General features: G+C 36.2%; 1 protein-coding gene across 1 annotated transcript; it reads left to right on the top strand.

Moving 5' to 3' along the window:
* Positions 1-1,604: 1,604 nt before the first annotated feature.
* Positions 1,605-16,680, top strand: LOC123670690. The gene is made up of 26 exons (XM_045604217.1): positions 1,605-1,916; positions 1,979-2,220; positions 2,273-2,544; positions 3,563-3,761; positions 4,282-4,530; positions 5,203-5,424; positions 5,481-5,687; positions 6,404-6,488; positions 6,549-6,825; positions 6,882-7,089; positions 7,297-7,522; positions 7,615-7,730; positions 8,125-8,402; positions 9,477-9,484; positions 9,854-10,130; positions 10,244-10,465; positions 11,089-11,287; positions 11,382-11,639; positions 12,109-12,348; positions 12,719-12,922; positions 12,978-13,062; positions 13,501-13,777; positions 14,164-14,371; positions 14,505-14,730; positions 14,870-14,985; positions 16,285-16,680. The coding sequence occupies exons 1-26, from the start codon at positions 1,850-1,852 to the stop codon at positions 16,612-16,614; spliced, it is 5,298 nt and encodes a 1,765-aa protein (XP_045460173.1). The 5' UTR covers positions 1,605-1,849; the 3' UTR covers positions 16,615-16,680.
* Positions 16,681-17,224: the final 544 nt, after the last annotated feature.

Below are 17,224 nucleotides of genomic sequence, written 5' to 3'. Positions count from 1 at the left end.
CTTGGATATTTTTTCGCCAAAAAAAGTTTTTGTTTCAGATCGACTCTAAAATTTGATATTTCGAAGAATTTTTTCTGCTGAATCCGTTTTTGCAATCAGTTCCTCTCTAGGAGTCACCAAAATTGAGTTATTCCGAATTTTGTGGGGAAATTTAAAGGGAGTATGGTCTGCCCTCTGGTGGCATAAATATGAGGCTTGTAAAATGAGTATGCCTGCCCCACAACTGAGACTTTCCAGTTGTGTAAAAACTGTGCTTTTAAGGTGTAGAAAAAATTTCCTGTTAAGAATCAATGACAAATTTGGAATCTACGACCTTGAAACCCTCTAAAACTATCATAATATAACCTTGGATAGTTTTTCGCCAAAAAAAGATTTTGATTCAGATCAACTTCAAAATTTGATATCGAGAAGAATTTTTCACGCTGAATTTCCATTTGTAATCAGTTCATCCATAGAATTACCCAAAACTGAGTTAATTGGAGTTTTATGGGAGGGATTTTTTCAAGGGGGGTTTGGTCTTCTCTCTGAGGGCCAAAATTTGTGGATTGTAAACTGGGCAAGCTTAGATTTACATGTCCCAAAATTGCGACATTCCTTTGAATAAATTTCAACAAATTATGGTTCATAAATGTTGTCGGATCATCTTCAAAATTTGAGATCTTGAAGAATTTTCCATGCTGAACACTAACCCGCAATCAGTTTTTTTAACATAGTTCAAAACTGAAATATTCCCAATTCCACAAGAAAATTATGATTTAATTATGTAGAAACACTTCTCTGCTAAGAATCGATACCTACTTCGGCATCTACGATCTGAAAACCCCTCAAATAACGCGTAAAACATGTTTCTGGCCTAATACAGAACTGTAACAATCGAATTATGTCAGTTTTTCCTAAAAAAATTAAAAAATTTGAATCAGTTAGCAATTTGGCTATACCTAGGCCATCTACCCCCATTTTACTGAACTAATTTTTCCCGCGGCCAAATACGTATAGATTCCTGTGATACTTTCCCCCTCACCAATATTGGGTTCGAGCTACTCTTCCTAGATGACACAGTGAGTTCTAAAAGAAAATGCAATTTTAAAAATTCCACTAAGAGAGTTTATGACCGGATCTGCTTCAAAATTTAATATAAAGAGGAGATCTCTCTGGAACTATGATGAAATGTTTGAATTGAATAGGAAAATTTTTCGAATAGCGAGAGAGAGAAACTAAATTTATTGATCATGTTAATCAAATGGTTATCGACCGCAATCTTCCAGCCAATTTTTCGAATATTTTCTCGCAAAAATAAATTTTTTATTCAGATCGACTTCAAAATTTGATATTATGAAGAATTTGTATGCTGAGTTCCTATTCGCAATCAGTTCCTCCCTAGAATACCCCAAAATTGAGTTATTTCGAGTTTTGTAAGAGAATTTAAAGTGGGTTTGGTCTGCCCTCTGGTGGCAGAATCTGAAACTTTTGAATGGGAATAAAGATGCCTTCAACAGTTGTATGAAAACTTTCTTTTTGGTTCAATGATTTTGTCATAGATGGCCAAAAAAGAATTAAATTGAAAATATTTATAGAATGATATTTAAAATTCTCATTTTATTTCAAGTGTTGTTTAGGCTGATTACATGGTTGCAACTACATTTCACGATCTCAAATTACAAAAATTTCTAGGAATTCCAACGGATATTCTTTTCTTTTCTCGTTTTCCAAGAATTGCATATTCCTAAAGAATTGATTGTATTTAAGAGATATGGACTGAATGAAAATAGCACGGAGCTTCAAAATCCTTGGTCAAAAATAGAACGTCGCTTTATAAAATATGAACGTTTTGACAAACACCTAAACCAAAATGCGACAAGTCTTTTTATTTTTTCTTATTTATTTGGGTAGATGTTTTTGTTCAGAAATTGTTATAGGTGAGTGACACCCTTTGTATTCGAGTGTACTGACTTGGTAAAACTTTGTAAACCTATTTTAGGAGCTGTATTCGACAAATACAAAGGCGCCGATGATATATACTCCGCTAGAGCTCTCAAATACGCCGTTGACAAAATCAACGAAGCAACCGGCGACAATTCCCCAAAACTTGCCTATAAAATCGAAAATATCACGGAGAACAATCCTTTCCAAGCCCTTAGAAAAACCTGCGAACTCTTGAACCTAGGAGTGGTAGCCATCATAGGACCAAGAAATGGTAAAAATTTCGAAGCAGTTCAGTCGGTAAGTTCTCCAAAAATCCACAATTTTTTTCCAAATTCCATGGCCTCCCTAGGTATGCGACGCCAAAGAAATTCCTGTCATACAAACTACTTGGAATGCTAGACCCCTGAGGGATTCCAATGTTATCAACAACCACCCTCATCCTTCTGTTCTATCCCAAGCCTATCTAGATTTCATAAGGGTTTGGAATTGGAAGAAGTTCACAATTCTGTACGATAATGATGAGAGTTTAATAAGATTAGAAGAAGTACTAAAATTAACATTGGATCGGTCTTATGTTATCATTGTTAGAAAGTTGGACCAATACAATACTGGGATTTACAGGTGATGATTATGATCAGATTTAAGTTTGTTGCCATCTTTATATGATAATATTATTGAATATATTATACAGGGTGTTCCTGAATTGAAGGCACAAAGGAAAATTACAGATTGCTCAAAAAATTTGAAGAAAAAAGTCCTATAAACATGGGCCCGCAAACGCTTTGTTTTCGAGATACAGGTTGTTTTTTTCAATTCTACTCTTTTGTTATTATTATACCAGTTTATAGAATATTTATTAATCTTTACTACATATTGGGTAGATAACTAACAAAACTTATAAGGAATTTATTTATAACACCTTACTAACTGAATTTTAATAGTGATTTGAATTTACCTGGGGATTACTAGAGAATTGTTTCATATATTTTCTCGAAATCGGTAGCAGATACGACAAATCTACAAGAGACCAAAAGAGTAGTACTGGACCAAAGTTTTTTTTTACATTTTTCGAAACTACCAGTGGTCCGCCAAAAATATTCTGGAGGAAAGATGCTGCCACTGTGAAGGAAAAGTGCTATAAGAAAAAATCAAGCTTCAACACCCTGTATCTCGAATAGAGAGCGTTTGTAGGTCTATGTTTATAGGACTTGTATGTATTTTACTGTTATTCATTTTTCGACTGATCTGGTTTTGAGCCAGCAATGGTTGAATTTAATGCACAACTTTAAGACTCACCCTGTATATATAAAAAGTGTAATGCACTCTTGAAATACTTTAAACAAGAAATAAAATGAAGAAATTTTTAGTAAACCACTTAAATTAGAGGAAATGAGAAAATTACTTTGTTTTATTTTGTCTACAATGAATACCCTTCAAGTAAGAACCGAATCCATTGAAACAAAACTATATGTATAGTTATCCAAGAGAGCAATTAGCACATGAATGAATGAACGCTTAAAAGTTCCTGACTTCAGGTCAATGTTTTTTTTTTAATTTTTGTTTCATTGTAATCTCTAATGTCAATAATTGATACAATTTTGTGGATTTCTTTCTTCTATAATTTCTGATATTTTCACAGGAATATATTGAGAGAAATGGCTGATAATGATATGACAAACTTTTTTATCGATTGTCGACTGGACTTTCTGCAAGATTTATTCCAGCAATCCCAGCAAATGGGTCTGATGAACAAAAGATATAACTATTTCGTGAATAACTTGGACATCCATGTATTAGACCTGTGGTATCTCCAGTACAGCCAAACTAATATAACAACAGTAAGTGCATCTCTAAAGATATCTCATTCACTTAACTATAGGGTTTTCTAATAGGAATGATAAAATTTAAAATGGTTATAGTGGCAACACTGTATTATTTTGTGACATTTCTTATGTCATTTTTGTTCATCAGTAGGTTATGCCATTTGATATTGGAAAGATACACACTGAACAAACGTTTAGAATTTGTTGAATTGTTTTATCAAAATCAGTGGTCATCTGTGAACAAAGTTAAGAAGAATTTATGGACGACATTATTCAGTAAATCGACTCACTATTCGTCATATTGTTGACAAATTTCCTTAAATTCTTCAACATTTCTCTCAGTATTCACAAATAAGCATATGAAACAATTTAACAATCTGATGGTTGTTGAAGCGTGTATCTTTTCACACTTAAATGACATAACCTACTGAACACAAATGACATAAGAAATGTCAAAAATAGTACACAGTGTTGCCATTATAACCATTTGAAATTGTATAATTCCTATTCAAAAAAACCTTCATATTTCTTTCAGTTACGCCTTGTTGATACTGAAGAAGAGGCTAAACCAGCCTTGTGCATGTCTTACTATGATGAAGAAACTGAAATGTACTCCAATTGTTTCCTCCGAACTAGTCATACCCTGATTGTTGATGCGATGACTATGATAAACAACACACTAGCTGAAATGAACGATGTGCCTGATTTTAGTACCAAGAGCTTATCCTGCGACAACATGGACAATTGGGAATATGGCCTGAGCTTCATCAACCTAATGAAAACGGTAAGAGGGTAGAAATTAATCCACCATAAGTGATTGCTTCCCTCAGACCCAGACTTTCCAATTGTCGACAGTACAGTTTGACCACGACCGCTTTCGCTTGACGTAGTCGTAAGTGTCACCAACCGCTTCAAAAATGGGTCGATTTTGTTGCGATTCAGCAGCGATTTGCAGATGGAAATTTGGTCCATGTGGTTTTTTCGCATTAACTCGTGTGGTAGCTTCTTCTTGAGACCAGACTCATGCAAATGGTTCCAAACGGTTTCTTGTGCAATATTTAGCTCTTAGGCAATCAAAACGGTGCTCACATGTCGGTTGGACTCGACAAGGTCCATGATTTTATCGAAATTTGGCCTTTCAGTGTTTGGTGCATCTTTGACATCGAAATTACCGGAATGAAATCGACGAAACCAAAATTGCGTGATTGGCAACAGCCAATCACTGTAAAATATAGCGTATTTTTTCTTTGCAAGTGTCCATCTTTGACGAGCGCTCAGAATAAACTGATACTAATCACAAAACTGTCAGGAAAGTTTTTGTAGTACGAAATCACGTCTTTCTATTAACTAAAGCCATCTATTGGAAAAATGATGGATTTCTTTTTACTTCACCTAATTAAAGATGAGAAACACACGATATGAAAACAAAATAATAGGGGTCCAATTTTTTTTACAGAAGTCTTTCAAGGGAATGACGGGTTTGAACGTTTTCGACAATGAAGGTTATAGAAGCGACTTCCTATTGGAGGTGGTGGAGCTCCAAGAAACAGGATGGATTCCTGTGGGGCAGTGGACAGGAAGTGGCGGTTTCAACTTGGCCAGAATGGGACCGACCACCGTCAATGTGGATGAAGCTGAGTCCTTGGCCAATATGAATTTTACAGTGCAGTTAACTTTGGTCAGTTGAGTTGTACAATCCTTGATTCTTTATTCAGAGTCCTTTATTCCTTTCAGACAAAACCGTTTGGGTTTCATACAGAATCTCCGAACACCTTGTATGGCAACGATAGGTATGAGGGATTTGCTGTGGATTTGATCAAAGCTTTGGCAGAAATGGAGCACTTCAATTACACTTTTGTTCTTCGAGAAGACAACGACAATGGTTCTAAGGACGCAATAACAGGGGAATGGTCGGGAATGTTAGGAGAATTGCTGAATAAAGTGAGTTCAACGCTCAACCTGTAAAAAAATATTCCCTAGATTTTTGATTGATTCAACTTTAAAATTCACCAAGAATAAGTTTTCTGACATTTGAGAATTGTTGATTTGATTTCAACATCGACACCTATGATAAGTATTAATATATAAATAAATATAAAAAAAATTGATAATTCTATAGAGGCCGCCACCACTGCTGGACGTAAAATAGGAACTTGAAACCTCATTATGTTTTAGATCAGAGCTCGATCTTCGAAAAACGTTTTTACTTGATGGGTCTGTGACAAATATTTCAGGAGATATAACGATTTTTGTATAGAAGTTCAATTTTTACTGTTTTTTTCCCAAACTTCGAGTTCAGTTTTTACTTGAACTATGAGTTCTACAAAAAATCGGTGAGCGGTATCAAAATTGGCGATCCCTACTCAGCGAATTTCGAACCCGCCCGAAAATGCCTTAGAAATTTTACGATCTGCTTTCAGATATTTTATTATTTCGAAAAAAGAGATCGACCTGAATCGGATCATTTGAACTACATATGGAAATTAATGCCTTGTTTTTCATGCAAAAATAATGGATTTCTTCTTACTATACCTTATATGATTAAAAAGAATGAATGCTCTTCCTCGCATATTATAAATAACATAAGATTCTTGTTATATCAATACCTATTCTTAACGAATATATCTAATAAACCAATTTTTTTTACCTCCACGAAGACTACAGACCTGGCGATAACAGACATGACCATCAATTCCCAAAGAGCCGAGGCAGTAGATTTCACCACACCTTTCATGAATCTAGGTAGAAACTATCCATATTTAAAATAAACTTTTTGATTTCATTCTCACCCTTATATTGCAGGTATAGCTATTCTGTTTCAAAAGCCAAAAGAAGCAGAACCAAACTTCTTCTCCTTCGCTGATCCTTTCGCTTACGACACCTGGGCAGCACTCTTTATATGTTTCCTGGTGGTGTCTTTTTCGATGTTTCTTCTAGGCAGAATTTGCCCCAGCGAATGGAACAACCCCTATCCTTGCATCCAGGAGCCAGAGTACCTGGTGAACCAGTTCACCCTCCCTAATTCTTTTTGGTTTTCGATGGGATGTTTGATGCAACAAGGAAGTGAGATTGCACCAATGTTTGTTGTGTGTTTATCTGAATATTTGTGGTTTTATATTTGTTTCGTCGTTGCAGAGCCACAGCCACTAGGATGGTAGGGACCATGTGGATGTTCTTGATACTTATCCTTATTGCTTCCTACACTGCGAACTTGGCCGCTTGCTTGGCTACAGAAAATCCTGAAAAATTGTTTAGTGATGTGACATCACTTGTTGAGAATGCTGATGTTAAGAATATAAGGTATGGAGCCAAAAGAAATGGAGCCACCTTCAACTTCTTCAAGGTGGGTATTACCAAGTCACTCAGACACTCGATAAGTCCCTGGCTTGGCATTTTTTTAGAAAACCATGGTCAAATTGATCAAATTGCGTCTCCAACTGCTTGACCTCCCAGCTTACTTTCCAGATCTGACCTTTTTACTGATTAGACCTGGTTTATCGAATGAAGTGTTCTAACTTCTTTAACATATTTAACCTCTTCCCTTTTTCAGAATTCCAAGAATCCAGTTTACAAGAAAGTATACGAACATATGAAGACTTACGACGCTGAAGATATGGTAAAGGAGAATACCAATGGAGTGGAACTGGCCATAAAAACACAATACGCTTTATTTATGGAAAACATTGCCATAGACTATGAAACTCAAAGGCACTGTAACTTGGAGATGTACGGAGATTTGCTAGACAATAAGGGTTATGGAATTGCTATGAGAAAACGTGAGTGAGTTCAGACTTCATTTCATGTCCTTCTTATACTTTCTTTCACCCAAACATTTTTCACATTATTATCCTCAATCATTTCTCACTAGATTCTCCATATAGAAGTAAATTGAGCTCTGCTATCTTAAAGTTACAATCTACTGGAGTGATGGATAACTTGAAGAGAAAATGGTGGCAGGAGAAAAGAGGAGGAGGACAATGTGTTGTGAGTAGTTCTTGAAATTTTCCATTAGAGACAACATTTAAACACATCTAAATGAAGGGAAAACTAACCTGTTTGACGTCAACAAATCATAGACCAAGAAACATCAGTGAAGTAAAACCTAACCTATTTGACATCAACAAATTATAGACCAAGAAACATCAGTGAAGTATAACCTAACCTATTTGACGTCAACAAATCATAGACTAAGAAACATCAGTGAAGTATATTGAATTTTGGATATTGTACTCTGGGGATTTGAATTTAAATGAAAGAACTTATCATTTTAATTAGAACTATCACTTCATGAAGTTAGGACTTGGACTTCACTCTGTATTTCTATGAAATTGTAGGGAAAATAGATTTTGTTCTCGTGAAAATTCAATAATATTTTCAGGGCACAGATTCATCTGAAGCAACACCTCTAGGAATGAAGAATGTTGAGGGTGTTTTCATAGTAACTATTGAAGGGCTGATGATAGGCCTCTTGATTGTGTTAGTAGAAAAGATAATCAGTATAATAACTATTAGCAGAAGAAGCAATGTATCTTTATGGCGTACTTTCATGCACGAAATGAAGTGTTATATTGATTTTGAGAACAGGTCTAAACCGGTCTTAAGGGGCGAAGAAGAGGAGGAAGATCAAAGCAAAGAAGGTTATGAAGAAATGCCCAAGTGAATGTTCGACCATACAATACGATAAAATGTAACTGTGTTTACTAGAATTTCTCTAGATGAATAAATTATTGAAAGAGAAACATCTTAATTAAACCTTTCAAATATTCCCAGAATAAGAAAAATCCTTCAATAAGTGAAAAAATCAATGCACTACTTATTGCTGCACAAATAATGATTTTGTATTGAGTACGTTTCGTGTATTACGGGCAGATTATGGTCGATCTAATCCACCATTTAAGCGTACAATTGGTGAGACAGTGAAAAAATTCGAAGAGACTGAATCTGCCCCTGGTTTCCAAGGCCCAAACTGCATGCTCGATCGAAAATACTAATGCTGTAAGTGAAATTGTTGAAGAAGATCCAAATTTATCCATTCCTAGGCGCGCACAACATTTGGGCCTCTCTTACGCCACGCTGTGGCTTATTTCGCATCTACATCCTTATAATTCAATTCAATTTTTGACCTGAAATTGATGATATGAAATTGGAAGATATGTGGTTCCAGCAAGATGGCGCAACAAGCCATACAACACGACCCGTTTTGGTTTTATTCCAATGATGAGTAATTTCTCGTTTCGGCGATGTGAATTGGCCACTAAGATCTTGTGATTTATCGCCTTTGGATTTTTTTTGAGGGGTTATGTGAAGGATCATCTGTCAAGTTTTTGGTGAGATATTGCAGAAATGTTTCGGCGAGTTATCACAAAAATCGAGACCTGGAAGAGATCACGGGGAGAATATTTGAATGATATTGTATTCCATGGCAAGGTTCAAGAATTATATCGAAAATTCGATATTCTAAATGAAAGTATGTTTTATTGAGGTTTTCTTTCAGAACCACAAAATGGAATACCCTTTTTTCCCCATGATATTTGAGAATTGGTAACGATTGGACGAACCGCTTTCAAAAACTAAAAATAAACCATCACAAATGTTCCTTTGACTGGCTAAGTAAAACAGTTCTAAAAATAAATCAAAACATGTCTAGTTTTCGTTGAGTGCAGACGATGGAAAAATACAAATTCATTCTGAAATATTTCACGTTTTTAATATTGATTTTGAAAGTTTCAGGAGATCATGTAATAGGTAAGTTCAAGATATCTGATTCTGAAGAATGCACTTACGTCAAGCCAGGAGATTTTGCGCGCTTGTTCAAAGTCGTAAATAATCGTATAATTCTTTTCAAACTGTTAATTTACAACCACGTAGTAGATTTATGCTTGATTGTATTCAATTAATTACTTAGCTAACTTGCAAAGAGACATGCATATATTAAACTACATGATATTTTCAACATGTCATCATTACCAATCTTTTGGAACATTTTTTCATGAAACGAAAAAAGTATATGAAAATAAAGAATGCAGGAAAGGTTTGACTTTCTCCTGTTTGAATATACGCCATTATGTATCTCGCAAATATAAACAAAATAACACTTGGGTCACCAGGTGGTATCTTCGATGAAAACCACGAGGAAAACAAGAAGGCCCTCGAGGCTGCCATCAAGTTGGTCAATCTTCAAAGGAACGAAGATCAACAGCTAAAACCTGTTATCGAAGTCCTAGATCCTTTCAACATGTTCAAGGCTTCTTCCCTCGCTTGTCAACTTCTTGAAATGGGAGCCATAACTATTTTCGGTCCTTACAACACTGATAATTTCGAAGCAGTCCAGTCCATCTGTGATCCGAAGGAGGTTCCAGTAATACAGACTAGATGGAACCACCGGTAAGCACCAAACCATAGAATAATATACGATCAAAAAATGCCATCTGTTGGTTTGTTACCAAAGATCGTGCCTGTCTATATTAGTTCATTATATGTTTTTTTTTATGATTCAGACCACAAAGAGACTCATCAATAATGAACTTCTATCCCCACCCTGCCCAGTTGTCGATGGCATATGTAGAAATTTTGAAAGAATTGCAGTGGAACCAATTTATCCTCTTCTATGACAATGATGAAAGTTTCCTGAGGCTTCTTGATTTGATGAAACTGAGTCAAGACAATCAGTACCTCATAATAACCAGACAACTAGATCCTGACAGTACAGGAATTTACAGGTAAGGAGGTTTCCTATGAGTTTCGCAGCATATGTAGAGTTAGGTTAGGTTAGACAAAACAATTTGGAACTAAAAGAAATTTCATCAAAGAATTAGTTCAAAAATCATCAAAATTCTATGAGGAACTAACGAATTTGGTTAATGAACTAGTAGGAGAACTAACGAGCTTTATTGAAGAACAAGTTCGAGAACTGGCGAGCTTCAACGAAGAACTATTTGAGAACTAAAACGAACTTCATCAAAGAACTAGTTCGAGAACTAACGAGCTTCATTGAAGAACTAGTTCAAGAACCAACGAACTTCAATAAAGACCTAATTCGCGAACTAACAAATTTCATTGAATATAACTAACGACATTCTATAAAGATTTTGTTCGAGAACCAGAGGATTTTATTGAAGAACTAGTTCTAGAAATAACGAACTGCACTAATGAACTAGTTCGAGAACTAACGAAATTTATTGATGAACTAGTTCAAGAACTAACGAGTTTTATTTAATAGAATTATGTTCGAGAATGATATAATTTTATTGAAAAACCAGTTTGGGAACTAACAAACTTCAATAAAGAACTAATTCGAGAACTATTCAATTTGAATTTCAAAATTTAATATGGTTATCTTCAGGAACCAGTTCAGAGAAATAACAGTATCCCCTGTACGTAACATTGTGATAGACTGCAGATTGGAAATACTACAAGAGGTCTTGCGTCAAGCCCAGCAGTTGGGTTTGATGAACAAAAACTACAATTACTTCATCGCCAACCTAGATTTCCATACCATTGAAATGGAACCTTTTCAATACAGCAACACCAACATTACAGGGGTGAGTTCTTTCATATTTTTCACACCTTGTAAACAATTCAGTATTCATTCACATCAAATTCCTAATAGTAATAACTGCTGATGATTATCATTAGATCAAACTGATCAAGGAGAACACAAAGGCAACCTCAGACTTCACAGAGGCGATCTGCAACTCAGAAGGATCGGAAGAAGGTTCCCCTGAGGACTGTTCCCTCACAACAAGTTCTGCTTTGATAGCAGACGCCATGTTTATGCTGAACGATGCCCTCAGCAATCTTGAAGAAGGTGCTGATCCCACTAATGAAGGCCACGCTTGCAACAGCACCACCTCTTGGGAGTATGGTTCGACTTTGGTAAACATTGTGAGAACGGTAAGGAGAATATGACAAAAACTAGTTCTTTTACACAGGGTGTACTGAGTTCGAGTGCCTATTATCTGTTTTTGAGAAGCTGGATGTCTTATTGAATGAGTATCTCGAGAATAAACGAACTTTAGAAGTTAGAAAAGTTAGAAAATTGACGAAGAATTTGTTCTGGAAATAGCTGGTTTTATTGAAGAACTAGTTCGAGAACTGTTCGATGTTTTTCTTTTTTTAATCCCGACTATCCTAGGCCTCTGTGAGTCCTCTAAGAAACTTAGAGCATGTACGAGTAGGAGAACTGGTTTTGATAAGATCATCAAAAAACTAGTTCAAGATTCAACGTACTTTTTATTGAAGAACTAGTTCGAGAACTAACTCGAATAAAAACCAAGTTCTAGAAATAACTTCAATAAATTGAAAGCTTAACAAGCATCATTAATTTATGGAAGAACTAGCTCTAGTATAATTCTCACTATAGATCAAGATAGAGGGTAGAACTGGCATGGTCAAGTTTGACAACGAGGGATACAGGAGCGACTTCACTCTAGTTCTGACCGAAGTACAAGAAAGAGGAATGGTCGACATTGGTTATTGGAATATGAGCGAAGGTGTGCAGATACAGAGACCTCTGCCATATCCAGAAACCTGGAACACCAATGACGAAGATGACGATCCCACAAGTCTGGTCAACAAAACTCTTATCGTCATAACTGCCTTGGTAAGTCGTCTAAAGTTAATTGTCATTTATAGCAGGTGTTAAAGTTTTTCAATGAATAAATTCAACTCGAAGCATGAATTAGGATCAAGTACTGACTAATATCGGAGAATGTTAAAATAAAATTACTTCGACTAAGATTGAAGACTAGCTAAGCAAGGCAAGGTTTTAAGAAGCACAAATGTTAACAGTAGGTTTGTTAAATTGAGTAAAAAGCTGTATAAAGTTGTGAAATGTAACAATGTTGGTTGCAGCGATTTCTTCATGACTTGAGTACTTCCCCTTTACCCAACCTAACCTAACCTAACCTAACTGGTCTATATGATGACATTCCATTATAGCACTGACAGATATTCGTCTCTGCCAATTCCAGACAGAACCGTACTGCTTTTTGAAGGCCTCATCCGACAAACTTGTTGGCAACGACAGATACGAAGGATTCGGAGTGGACTTGATAGATGAAATGGCAAAATTAGAGAAATTCAACTACGTCATCGTCCTGCGCAAGGACAAAAGCAACGGCGCAAAAAGTCCAAGCGGACAATGGTCAGGTATGATTGGTGATCTGATCAATAAGGTGAGTCGATAGATAATTTCGAAGAAAGAAATATGGACTTTCTTTCTTATTTTAGACTGCTGATTTGGCGATAGCCGATTTGACCATCAATTCAGAGAGGGCTGAAGCTGTCGATTTTACCACGCCGTTCATGGAGCTAGGTAGGTCTTCAACAGACCATTTTATCTAATATAGGGTTCTCCAATAGGAATGATTCAATTTAAAATATATGAATTCTTCTTGAATATCGAGGAATTTTAGGATTTTTAGCTACAAGCACTGACACATTGACTCCTGGAGTAGAGAAAACTTAACTCTAACCTTAAAAACTAGCTGATCATTTCGAGAAGAAGATTGAAAAAGCACTAGTATCATTTTCTCTATCAGTAAGCCATGTAGAATTGTAAAATTTGAGCGTAAAGATGCTGAGACATTTTAATTTCCAAAATAAGGGCCTGAACATAATCTATTAGTGGATATCTAACCAAGATTACCTTTTGTGAATCACAATATGATTGTTTTTATTTCTTTTTAGTATTTTGAAAGTTTGTGTATCGGTTATTGCGATATCAACAATTAATGATTATTATTACTTTCAGGGATCAAAATTCTGTTCCAGAAGCCTACTGGAGCGCCACCTAATTTCTTTTCCTTCGCTGAACCTTTTGCTGTAGACACTTGGCTTAGCATAGCTATGTCCTATGTGTTCGTCTCTCTATCTTTGTTCATCATGGGCAGATTGTCAGCTGCCGAATGGACCAATCCGTTTCCTTGTATTGAAGAACCGGAGTACCTGATCAACCAGTTCAGCCTGTCAAATTCCTTCTGGTTCTCTACAGGCACTGGGTTACAGCAGGGAACAGAAATTGCTCCAATGTAAGTTGGTTTATTTTATCAAAGGTTATCAAAACCTTGACCTGAGCTGACTGAGGTATGTCCCAAGGTATGCCTTGGGTTCCATTGCTTGCCTAATCTCAGTTCTCCTTTTTTGAGCCTAAAATACTCCATAAGAAGGGATCGCATCTTCTTATGGGTGAAGTGTCTTTAGGCAAATGCCTTAAGACACAGGAGAATGTTCAAACTTTAGAGATTCGCCCATGTTACCTCTTAGTCAGTAAACCAAAAAAACTTTCTAGGCCTATAGAAAGAGTTGAATTCCCTCCAAAAAAAGGCCTAGAATACTTGTTTTGTAACTGCATACACTTATTCATAGTATAGCTAGAAAATCCCAACCATATACTGACATTTGCTGTATTATCCAGTGCCGTATCGACGAGAATGGTAGCAGGCATGTGGTGGTTCTTCATATTGCTGATGGTGGCATCCTACACAGCCAATTTGGCAGCTTTCCTGGCCACCGAGATTCCCCTAAAGCTATTCACGGACGTGGAGTCTATGGTCAACAACGCGGATGAACATAAAATTCGTTATGGGGCCAAGGCCAATGGAGCAACTGAGAAATTCTTCAAGGTAACATAGGAAGACAGATCTCTTTTCAACCAATCATGAACTTTCTCATAGTTGTCAATCATTTGGTAGAGTCTCTTCGGTTATTGCTAAGGAACATCTGACAACACTGCTTTATATCATATTCTCCTTTTAGGACTCCAAAGACCACGAGATCTACGGGAAGATCTACAAGCACATGCAGGAACACAGGGAGGATATGCCTTCAGACAACAAACAAGGTGTTACGTTGGCTGATACGGAAAGGTACGCTTTCTTTATGGAATCTACGTCTATCGAGTACGAGACTGAACGCCACTGTGGTTTGGAGATGTACGGGGATTACCTGGATAGAAAAGGCTATGGAATAGCTATGAGAAAAAGTAAGGTTAAACCCAAAGAACAATTTTGTAGTCTTTTCGTATCAAGATGTTTACATACAAAATGCAACGCCAAGAAGGCTTTAAAGTCGAAAGGCTGGAGACTTAGTTTCAGTGCCTAATTTATTGATTTTTTATTCAGATTCTACCTATCGAAGTCGACTGTCCACAACAATCTTGAGACTGCAATCTGCTGGTGTTATAGACGATTTGAAAAGAAGATGGTGGCAAGAGAGAAAAGGTGGAGGTCAATGTGTTGTAAGTTGGAAAGAATATAATTTATATTTCATCATTATTCTGAAAAGAAACTACTTAGAGCGAGTTTTTTGAAGGGCCAAATAAGGGGTGTTTTTTTTAGAGCTATAGAACTTTAAATTGCAATAAAACAACGATGGATTATTCGATTGACATGAATTTTATTTGTCCGCAAGATAATCTTGTTGCATTACATTTTAAATATGATTTCTGGCATATGACCGCCACGGCTGGCTCGGATGTAGTCCAATTTGGACGTCCAATTTTCGATTACTTTTTCCAACATTTGTGGCTGTATATCGGCAATAACACGGCGAATGTTGTCTTCCAAATGGTCAAGGGTTTGTGGCTTATCCGCATAGACCAATTACTTTACATAGCCCCACAGAAAGTACTCTAGCGGTGTTAAATCACAAGATCTTGGAGGCCAATTCACAGGTCCAAAACGTGAAATTAGGCGGTCACCAAACGTGTCTTTCAATAAATCGATTGTGGCACGAGCTGTGTGACATGTTGCGCCGTCTTGTTGGAACCACAGCTCCTGGACATCATGGTTGTTCAATTCAGGAATTAAAAAGTTAGTAATCATGGCTCTATACCGATCACCATTGACTGTAACGTTCTGGCCATCATCGTTTCTGAAGAAGTTTTTGATTCCACCAGCCCATAAAGCGCACCAAACAGTCAGTTTTTCTGGATGTAACGGTGTTTCGACATACACTTGAGGATTAGCTCCACTCCAAATGCGGCAGTTTTGTTTGTTGACGTAGCCATTCAACCAGAAGTACGCTTCATCACTAAACAAAAAAAATGGACGTAGTGCGCGATACGTATTCCGCACAGAACCATTATTTTCGAAATAAAATTGCACTATTTGCAAGCGTTGTTCAGGCGTGAGTCTATTCACGATGAATTGCCAAACCAAACAGAATAAATCACTTGACAGCTCTTAAATCGGTCGCCATCTTGAACAGTAATGCCAACTTAAAGTTATATACCTCGAAAAAAACACCCGTTACAAGGTGTCTCAAAAGAACATTTTATTTGAGTAATTCTACGAATGAATGAGACGTCACTTTGAATCTTAATTGGTGAACATAGATATCCATAGAATAGTTTGACATGTAACCTATAAATACAGTGAAAAACATCATAAATGAAACAATGAGTTACCTTAAAAATCGATCAAATGTATTCGACTATCATATAACAACTGCAAAGTATTCATCAGTGATTTCTTTTCAATTTCAATTCAAATTTTTCCAAGATATCAAGCTTATTGACGTTTTTCTCCCTCTGTAGACTAACGAAGACACCGGAGACGCCAAACCACTGGGCATGAGCAATTTGGAGGGAGTTTTCTACATGACAGTGTACGGTCTGATTGGAGGTTTTGGATTTGCAGTGCTAGAAAGACTGATCGATGTGATAAGTCTAAGCAGAAAGACTAGGACTTCGTTCTTCAAGGCGCTTCTCTACGAAATGAAGTTCTACGTCAACTTCGAGAGCAACGTGAAGCCGGTCCTTGGCAGTAATGCCAACTTGGCGGATGGAGAAGAACAGGAACAAGAGATGACTCCGGCAAAACCATACGGGTTCATCACAAACTCAAATGAAAAATTAGATATGTGAATTGTGATTTGGTCGCCTTGCTTATGTTGGTACAAATGTGTTTTGAAATTAAATTGTTTAACATTATATATGGAATCATATTTCTTTTCCTAACCAAATATCCAAGTTGTACAAGCCTAATCTTTCCGTGAAATAAAAACAATCAAACCCCACACTTCTGATTAACAATATTTGCCTTGTACATAGAATTAACAAAAAATTGTTAAGTCCTTCAACCAACTGCAATCCCTTGTACTATGCATAAGACAGGATACAAGATAAACATATAGACGACCTTTAGAATTAATTCAATTTTTTTTTTTTTGTAAGGAACATAAGTATCACCTGTGTGATTATGGTACAAATCAGAAAGTGACTGTCAATTCATATTTAGATTTTCAGTTCATTTGAAATTGAGACAACATAAATGTCACTAGCGTGATTCTGTTGCAAATCGGAAAGAGTTTTTCTAAAGATATATAGACATTTAAAAATAATGGAACATAATTTTCATCTGTGTGACTTTGCTACGAATTATCAACGATTAGGAATTTAAAGATATTTAAATATCAACTGTATGATTATGTTGCAAATCAAAAAAAAAATTATCAGAAATCATATAAATTATCTT

Source organism: Harmonia axyridis, chromosome 1, assembly GCF_914767665.1.
Source record: "Harmonia axyridis chromosome 1, icHarAxyr1.1, whole genome shotgun sequence".
Taxonomy (NCBI): domain Eukaryota; kingdom Metazoa; phylum Arthropoda; class Insecta; order Coleoptera; family Coccinellidae; genus Harmonia; species Harmonia axyridis.
This window is presented reverse-complemented; position numbering and strand designations above follow the sequence as displayed.